Source organism: Chenopodium album, chromosome 23, assembly GCF_948465745.1.
Source record: "Chenopodium album chromosome 23, dcCheAlbu1.1, whole genome shotgun sequence".
In the NCBI taxonomy this organism is placed as follows: Eukaryota; Viridiplantae; Streptophyta; class Magnoliopsida; order Caryophyllales; family Amaranthaceae; genus Chenopodium; species Chenopodium album.
Genome location: NC_137856.1, coordinates 31,713,711 through 31,722,533, shown reverse-complemented (window position 1 = coordinate 31,722,533; position 8,823 = coordinate 31,713,711). Strand labels below are relative to the sequence as shown.

General features: G+C 37.2%; 2 protein-coding genes across 3 annotated transcripts; one reads left to right on the top strand and one right to left on the bottom strand.

The window, feature by feature from the left end:
• On the top strand, positions 1-4,284 carry LOC145608197 (ethylene receptor 2-like). 2 transcript variants are annotated; one of them, XM_081663808.1, is made up of 4 exons: positions 1-315; positions 408-519; positions 711-2,554; positions 3,481-4,284. In XM_081663808.1, the coding sequence occupies exons 3-4, from the start codon at positions 812-814 to the stop codon at positions 4,018-4,020; spliced, it is 2,283 nt and encodes a 760-aa protein (XP_081519934.1). In that variant the 5' UTR covers positions 1-315; positions 408-519; positions 711-811; the 3' UTR covers positions 4,021-4,284. The 2 variants fall into 2 exon arrangements, with proteins under 2 accessions (XP_081519934.1, XP_081519933.1); XM_081663807.1 differs by having other exon boundaries at positions 405-519.
• Positions 4,285-5,222: 938 nt separating this feature from the next.
• Positions 5,223-8,604, bottom strand: LOC145608655 (bet1-like SNARE 1-2). Its single transcript, XM_081664264.1, has 6 exons — positions 8,485-8,604; positions 7,387-7,534; positions 6,678-6,734; positions 6,513-6,572; positions 6,333-6,418; positions 5,223-5,732 (listed from the first exon to the last, which is right to left on the bottom strand). The coding sequence occupies exons 1-6, from the start codon at positions 8,496-8,498 to the stop codon at positions 5,711-5,713; spliced, it is 387 nt and encodes a 128-aa protein (XP_081520390.1). The 5' UTR covers positions 8,499-8,604; the 3' UTR covers positions 5,223-5,710.
• Positions 8,605-8,823: the final 219 nt, after the last annotated feature.

Here is an 8,823-nt window from a genome sequence, read left to right as displayed (position 1 = left end):
TTTGGGGGGAAAGAAGTGTCCAAGTTCTCTTAACATATTTCGCGCATGGTCCCACGCTTTGTAATTTTATTACCGCTGTTCCTAAACAACGGCGCTGCCATCTGCCCGACTTCCCCTCACTTCCACCCTCCAAAAAAAAATTCCCATGAAAAAAAAATACTTAGTCTTTGTTATTCTGTTACACTAAAAATGGAGTATTGTATGTCGATTGGAATATGAACACCGGTTTATGCGTTGCGAAGTTGACGGAGTTTGTATGCAATTACAATTATAAGTAATTATTTTGGTAATGGAGGCTTAAATCAATTAATGGGGGTAAGTTTTATGACTCAAATCATATTCATACATATAATCTATACTTGTACTAATTTAAGAGAAACAACCTCTCTCTAATGAATTTGCAGCAGCTTTACAAGAGGAGAGAGAAAGATCCAATCAACAACACCTGGATTCTTGCCTGAGCTGCCGACTGCTGTATAAATTAATTCAGATTCTGGGTTTTCTCTTCAACAATCCAAGGTTGGTTTTTTTTTTTTTTTTTTTTTTTTTTTTTTAATTTTTAATGATTTATTGGATATCATATGAGATTTGTGAATTTACTCGGAACATAAAAATGGTGGGGGAAGAACAATAAGGTTATTAATAATGCAAAAGGGTCATTCTTATTTACACCTAATATAATCTAATTGTTACTGTATTTGATTGCTCAGGTTGGTTCTTCGTTTTATGGAATTGGAAGCCAGAAACTTGAATCTTACATACAACTACATTTGAGTAATCGATATTGGTAATTAATAATTAATAATTAACAATGTTGTTAAGGGTGTATTTGTTGATTTCTCTTGTGGTTGTTTGTGCTTCTGCCAATGAGAATGGTTACCCAAGATGCAATTGTGAGGATGAGGGGCTTTGGAGTGTTGAGAGCATTCTAGAATGTCAAAGGGTGAGTGATTTCTTGATTGCTGTTGCCTATTTTAGTATCCCAATTGAGCTTCTGTATTTTGTTAGCTGCTCAAATGTTCCTTTTAAGTGGGTTCTCTTCCAATTCATAGCCTTCATTGTTCTTTGTGGTATGACCCATTTGCTTAATGGTTGGACTTATGGCCCTCATGCCTTTCAACTCGCTGTCGCGCTCACTACTTTTAAGTTTTTAACTGCTCTTGTATCTTGTGCTACTGCCATTACCCTGATCACCCTCATCCCTTTACTTCTCAAAGTTAAGGTCAGAGAGTTTATGTTGAAGAAGAAGACTTGGGATTTGGGTAGGGAGGTTGGTATGATTAAGAGACAAAGTGAAGCTGGTTGGCATGTTAGGATGCTTACTCATGAGATTCGAAAGTCGTTGGATAGGCATACTATCTTGCATACTACTATGGTTGAGCTTTCTAAGACATTGGATTTGCAGACTTGTGCTGTTTGGATGCCCAATGAGAATAGGACTGAGGTCATTTTGACTCATGGTTTAAAAGGGAGGAACTTTCAGAGCTTCAGCCACTGCAGAGTGCCCTATGCTGATCCTGATGTCAGAAAGATTAAGGAGAGAGATGAGGTCCAGATTCTCAGACCGGATTCAGCTCTCGCTGTTGCCAGCAGTGGAGGATTGGAAAATTTTGGTGCTGTCGCTGCAATACGTATGCCCATGCTCAAGGTCTCAAATTTCAAAGGAGGAACTCCTGAGTTGATGCAGGCTTGCTATGCTATATTAGTCTTGGTTCTTCCGTGTGGCCAAGAGAGGTCATGGACCAACCCTGAGCTTGAGATTATCAAGGTGGTTGCTGATCAAGTTGCTGTGGCTATCTCTCATGCTGCCATCCTAGAAGAATCACAGCTCATGAGAGATCAATTGGCCGAGCAGAATCGTGCACTGCAACAGGCACAGCGAAATGCATTGATGGCCAGTCAAGCAAGGAACTCATTTCAGAGAGTAATGAGCCATGGGATGAGAAAGCCAATGCACTCAGTCCTTGGGTTGCTTTCAGTACTGAAAGACGAGAATTTAAGCAGTGAACAGAAACTAATTGTTGATACAATGATGAAAACTGGCAATGTGCTTTCGCTTTTGATTAATGATGTGATGGACGATTCACCAAAAGAGAGTGGAAGATTTCCATCTGAATTCAGATCATTTGGGCTCCATGCCTTAGTAACTGAAGCTGGTTGTTTTGCTAAATGCTTGTGCGCTCAAAATGGTTTTGGCTTTAGTATTGAAGTTGATAGGACTTTGCCTGATAATGTATTGGGTGATGAAAAAAGGGTATTTCAGGTGATCTTGCATATGGTAGGTAACTTGGTGGAGAACAACACCGGTGGTGGGTCTATGGTTCTTCGGGTGTACTCTCAACATGGAAGTCAAGGAAGGAATGATCAAAGATGGGCAACCTGGCGATCAGGCTCTTCTGATGGAAATGTTTATATCCGATTTGAAGTTGAGATTACCAATAGTGCTATCTTTTCAGACGATTCAGGCTTGGCCTCAAACTACAGTGGTCCAAGATGCAGTAATGAAATTGTAGATCGCGACTTGAGTTTCAGCGTTTGCCAGAAGCTAGTTCAGGTTAGAGGAACTATCTCTTTTAAATTCAGTTTGTTTATATTTCCACTTTGCACTCACCCAAAACATTTGCAAACATTAATTGAACAAGTAGCTATTGCAGCGTGGTATTATGTAGAACTCGGTCCAACCCAATATCAATGCCTTAGTTTTTAAATTGAACCCTCCCAATATACTACACACTTTCCTTTTCACAGCACGGTTTCACTCATAACTTCCTCAAATTGTTATGTCGTTTAATGCTACGTCTTATAGTTCACCTAAGCAGCTCCTTTGGAAGTAAGAAGTATGGAGTAACATTTTATCTTGATGGAGGAAGTTACATTGTAGGGAATATATATCAGTTACAAAATCTGGAGACTTGTTTGATTTCAATGGTGCTTAACGATGTGATTTGACATCATTTAAGTACAAGGGTTATAAACAAACATATCTTAATCAGTTAAGAATTCAAGATGCCACAAGAAGATAGATCTTAGTGATTTGATGTACTTGTAATATTAATATATTTTTGGAACAGTAGATTCTTGCTGGAGATCTTTATTTTTATATAGCTCCTTTATTTTTCTTTTCTTTTCTTTTCTGGATTTGTGGAACTAGTGTGGAATCTTAGCAGGAAAAAGGGGCCCACTTTCCTATAATTTTCTGAAAGGGGTATGCTTTCTGAGGCTGAGATGGCTTAATCAATCTATTGCCTTCAATTGGGGATTCTTTATGCTAATTCTTATGCCTTTTTTGTGGGAAATTATGATTTTTCCTGAGAATAGGTTCTGTGTCATTTGTTATGCTGATATTGTCACACAGTAGTTACATAATAAAATACAAAAATATATCAGAAACTATGCATGTAGGCAGGGAAAATATTAGATCTTGGATCAGGAAAATGTTGTGATTTTATTGAATTTCTGACTGTTGTTATAATTTGACAGTTGATGCAAGGAAATATTTGGGTAGTCCCAAATCCTCAGGGATTTCCTCAAAGTATGGCACTGGTCCTACGTTTCCAGTTACGACCTTCCATTGGAATAACGATCTCTGAATCAGGAGAACCATCATCAGATAAAGCCTCCAACTTTAGTTTAAAGGGCCTTCAAGTATTATTAGCCGATGATGATGATATAAACAGGGCTGTGACAAAAAAGTTGCTTGAGAAGCTGGGTTGTTTAGTTACTGCCGTTTCATCAGGATTTGAGTGTCTTAGTGCACTTGGTCCATCAAGCTCAAATTACCAAATAGTCCTCCTTGAACTTCATATGAATGAGCTTGATGGGTTTGAAGTCGCAACACAGATCTGTAAGCTCAGGAGCAGAAGTCGCAGCTGGCCTGTGATTATTGCTTTAACGGCTACTGATGATGATGAATTCTGGGAGAGGTTTAAGCAGGTTGGGATAAGTGGGGTTATCAGAAAACCAGTTCTTTTACAGGAAATCATCGATGAGGTTCGTAGAGTCTTAAGTGCAGCCAAATAAAGCGATTTTGTGATACCTTTTTTGTCTTAAGAAAGAAAAAAAAAAATTCTTGTTTACGATTCAAATGGAGTGTAAGAAGCTGAGCTCCAAGGTTTCTCTTATACACAGGTAAATCAGTAGGTAGGGGAAAGTATCATTTGTTTGGTGGGTGAAAGGAATGTTAGAGGAATTTGCAGATTTAGGAGACGCTGTAAAGTGTAAATCTACATTGAAACACATATGGAGATAATGCAGTTATAGATTGATGTTAAGAATCGTGGTAAATCTGTGGTTTTACCTTTGGCAATTGACCTGATATACTTCGTATTATATTTACATATACACAAGTGAAAGTTGATTGTACTTGAACAATAATGTTGTAACTATTATATTAATCAACTACCTGAGAATTAATTCTAAAAATTAAGATGCATCACACCAAGTGGAATATTTGTGATTTCATTCTGAGAACTGCAAACTGCATGTGCATACACGTACATGCTGCATAATTGTGTGCCGCACGTGTTTCATACTTTCTTATAGCAATAATAGCATCTTCTGTTAAAATTGACTCTCATAGCTACAACGGAGTATTTACTACAGTACACTACAACATCTAATTTTGCCAAACACGCCTTACAAGTGAGCTATAAATATAATAAAGCCGCCGTGAAAGTGGTTAGCAAGAGCAGTTGGAGTTGATGCGCTGTGTCTGTGTGCTAAAGAAAATACTCAAAGTGCTCTGTATCTCTCCATAAATAAGATATTAAAGTACTAGTATAACTGTTGACTGTATTCAGGTTCACTCAACTCTCAAGAGTATGGGATCATGGGATGACATGAAATGAAGCAGATCTAAGAGACTTTATTTTATAATTACATCATCTTACCCCAAACAGAAAGAGGCCCCACATTTAATTAATTAATTAATTAATTAGCAAGAAAGCAATAATACCCATGAGCTTGGTTTAAGAATGATTCAACAAATTACCTTGGCCCTATTGTTTTCGTCCCGCAAATGGTAGTTATAGGAGTAAGCCAAGCTTTACAATCGGTAATTCAAAATTGTACGACCATGCTTAATAGCCTATAATTGAGAATCAATCCCAGGATCGCTCAAAACTAGAAGGAAAGCTTTAACTACTTGAATCATCCCTCAATTCTCATAAATTTGTTGAAATATATTGGTTAGAATATGATTATGAGTAGATAACAAATTCAACTTGCATAAGTGCTTAACTAAAATTTCTGAAGAGTACTTTGTTTTGTGTAAGGATACATTAGAAAGTTTCAAATAAAATTGAAATAATCTGAAGGCTAAAATCAAATTCAAGCTGATCTCAGTTATACAGTGAATTGCTTATCCAATACAAGTCAATAACCAACACACACCATCACTTCAAGTTCATAGATCTAAGACTAATTCTTTCCCTCCCACACTATACAAAGTGCCATTTTCCTTTTTACAAAACAGTACCAAAATTTGTATATGCTTTGAATGAATAGTCAGTTTTAAGTCAGAATATTATGCAAAAAAATATTACACATGCATTTGGCTTGTTAGCTTGGCAAAAGTGCACATGCCTTTCATCCAGCACCCCCTCATACATGTAAGTGTGCATCCACCAGCTGTCGTTGCCTCTCCTCATATCAAGAAAGATTTCACTCCACATCTCATACGTAAACTAGCCAGTATTTCTTCACTTCACACTCACATAGAATGTCTCAGGACCCTGAAAATACATTTTACATATCAATTATTCAGTGGAAATATGAGAAAATATGCACTCTTTGTCACATATACGCAAGACTAGGGCTTTGCAGCTCAACCACGGGAAATGACCCATTGCTGCTAATACTTCAATGCTAAGTTCTTAGGATAATTATCTAGACAAAATCAACAATCCCAACAAGAAACAGGTGTTGTAAGTTCTGGTTGAGTGTAGAATCCAATTCTATGTGAAGTGGTCTGTTGAGAACCCACCTAAACAAAAGGTTGCAAAAATTATAACAAAGCAACTTCGTCTGATCCTTTTTTGTTAAGAAAGAAAAAAAAGGATCAGAAGTTGCTCATTGATAATCTTTAGCAATTCCCTCTCCCCGTCCCAGCCAGCATGAGCAACTAATGATTAATAATAAAAAGAAAAAGGATCTGTACTACTTCGTAAATCAATTGCTCTTGCAAACTCAGATGATTCAGACATGAGACACGCAAGAAGAAATTCATTCAAGACCATAAACCTCAGAGAATTGGATGGGAGAAGTACATGCAAGAAAATTATCATACCATTAATATTATGATCATAACTGGAACTAAACAAAATTAGTTTTACCTGAAGAGGAGGTACAATGATAAAAATAATGCCACAAGGAAACCAACAAGCTTGCACGTTGCACGCCCTGACTTCCTTTCAAACACCTAAGATGTTATACATGTAACATACGAGAATGTCAACAGAACAATAAACAATGATGCAAGAATATAGAAGTAACTTAACATGATACTATCTTACCATCTTGAAGCGGTCAAGTGTTCCTGACAAGATACCTCTCGATGCATCCATTTCATTCCCCTGCATCAGTATCCAAGTTCATTATAATCGGAAAAAACATGTAAAACATGACGATCCAACACGATCAAAGTTACTTATTTTAAAGCAAGGTATACACTTACATACCATCCGATCCAGGAGACGATTATGGCTAAGAACCTCACCATGTATATCACCAGACAACTGACATGAGATAGAAGCAGACATCATCAGAATTGGCTTCATCAACATGATTAAAGAAATCTAAAGACTAGAAGCGATGTGCAAAAATCCAACTGCACTTCAAAATGATTGTCCTCTTTTCCATTTATGGTTCACTTGTATTACTCTTGGCATGTATTTTGGTGCACTTAAGCCTAATGGCAACAAAAATTCAAGCCTTGCACAAAGATATCAGGTTATACATGTTGGATTTGAAAAGAATGAATGTTGAATTAACAAATAGATCAAAATCATCAAATCCTTACAACTCAAGTATTGATAGTGTTTAGCAGGATGTGAAGATTTCGAATTGTCCAACCCCCACAAAAAAGCTTACTTAAGTTAAAAACAGTTTCACTCAGCAAACTCTATCAAAGCACATAGTGCATATGTATGAATAGACAGCTACCCAGGATCCACAAAAAGAAAAAACCCAGCAAGCACGGCTTACAAGCCTATGAAGAATCCTATTTATTCATGAAAAAATGTGTACATATACTGATATACATATACGGATATACCCCCTTCCACAGTAAGCAACATCCTATGTCCCTATTGCTGCATTTCAATTAAAATTAAAGCTCAAACTAAGAAGCATTGAACTAAATTGATGAAATAAAAATGGGATCCATACCTGCTTCAAAAAGAAAACCCGGTCTTTTAGGGTATCAAGAGCTTTGTCGTTCTCATTTTCACTAATGTCAGTTGAAGATGCCCTAAGACCACCCTCTTCAATGCTATTGTATCCATCAAAAAGGCCAGCTTTAGAAGCACGAGTCTCTCTAAAAATCAAGAGATAATACCCCAACTTAAGCCAATGTTTCAAACAAGAAAGCTAGTAGCAATCATCACCAATAAAACACAAAAACTATGCAAATATGAGACCAGTTCATGATGCATAGAAAAGATTAACAGACGCGACAGCCTCCGGCAACAATGTGCTGAAATGCGAATCAAACAACTTAACTAACGCCAAATCAGAGCACCAATCAGGCAACATAGTGCTGAAATGCGAATCAAACAACTCAACTAACGCCAAATCAGAGCACCAATCAGGCAACATAGTGCTGAAATGCGAATCAAACAACTCAACTAACGCCAAATCAGAGAACCAATCAGGCAACATAGTGCTGAAATGCGAATCAAACAACTCAACTAACGCCAAATCAGAGCACCAATCAGGCAACATAGTGCTGAAATGCGAATCAAACAACTCAACTAACGCCAAATCAGAGAACCAATCAGGCAACATAGTGCTGAAATGCGAATCAAACAACTCAACTAACGCCAAATCAGAGCACCAATTACGCAAGAATGTGCTGAAATGCGAATCAAACAACACGGAAAATCAAAGCACCAATGACCAATCCTCCCAAGTTTCAAACTTTCAATATACAATGCCAGTAATTCATTGATGTATATAATTGTTTGAATACAATAATCTCATATAAACTCAAAACTAAGCATGTTCTACGATTATCAATCTGATTGAACCCTAAAATAATCAACAACAGTTTCCCCCAATTCTGCCCGCAAACCCGACCCAACACACCAACCCCATCCGGCGACCCCACCAAGAACCCACGAAAATTAACAAAATTGGTTTCCAATTTTTTTTTTTCTCAAATTAGATCAAAGTAAATCTGATCATGATTCACAAAGAATAAGAGTAAATCAGATTGCCACGGAAATTAATAAATTCATTGAAGAAGATGAGTGGATGGGAAATTACCTTCTGTAGCTCATGTTTGTATAATTTCTTCCTAAAATTAGACGAACCGACGAATCATCAACTTCAACTGTTGACCTCCATTATAACCAAAGTTTCAAGAATACCCGTTTTTGAGTTGCGGGCTAACATATTTGGTTCAGTTTTTTTAAAAAAAAATGGTACGTAGAAAACCAGACCTCAACTCTCACAAATGTTCCGGTCGAGTATTTGCAGGTTAGACACTTAGGACTTTAGGAGTCTCTATAATCTTTTAGATCAATCAAGGCACCCTCATTTGTTAGGATTCAAATACCGGCTTTAGGATCTAAAGTAAGAAGTGAGTCAACACTTTGTTGGTAC

Bases quoted from the DNA above. Each gene is read 5' to 3' on its own strand.
- LOC145608655 (XM_081664264.1), bottom strand. The intron at 6,573-6,677 runs GTATGTAAGTGT...ATACTGATGCAG, and splicing joins ATCGTCTCCTGGATCGGATG to GGGAATGAAATGGATGCATC. The intron at 5,733-6,332 runs GTAAAACTAATT...ATGTATTTTCAG, and splicing joins TCATTGTACCTCCTCTTCAG to GGTCCTGAGACATTCTATGT.
- LOC145608197 (XM_081663808.1), top strand. From the start codon at position 812: ATGTTGTTAAGGGTGTATTTGTTGATTTCTCTTGTGGTTGTTTGTGCT. The intron at 2,555-3,480 runs GTTAGAGGAACT...ATAATTTGACAG, and splicing joins TTTGCCAGAAGCTAGTTCAG to TTGATGCAAGGAAATATTTG.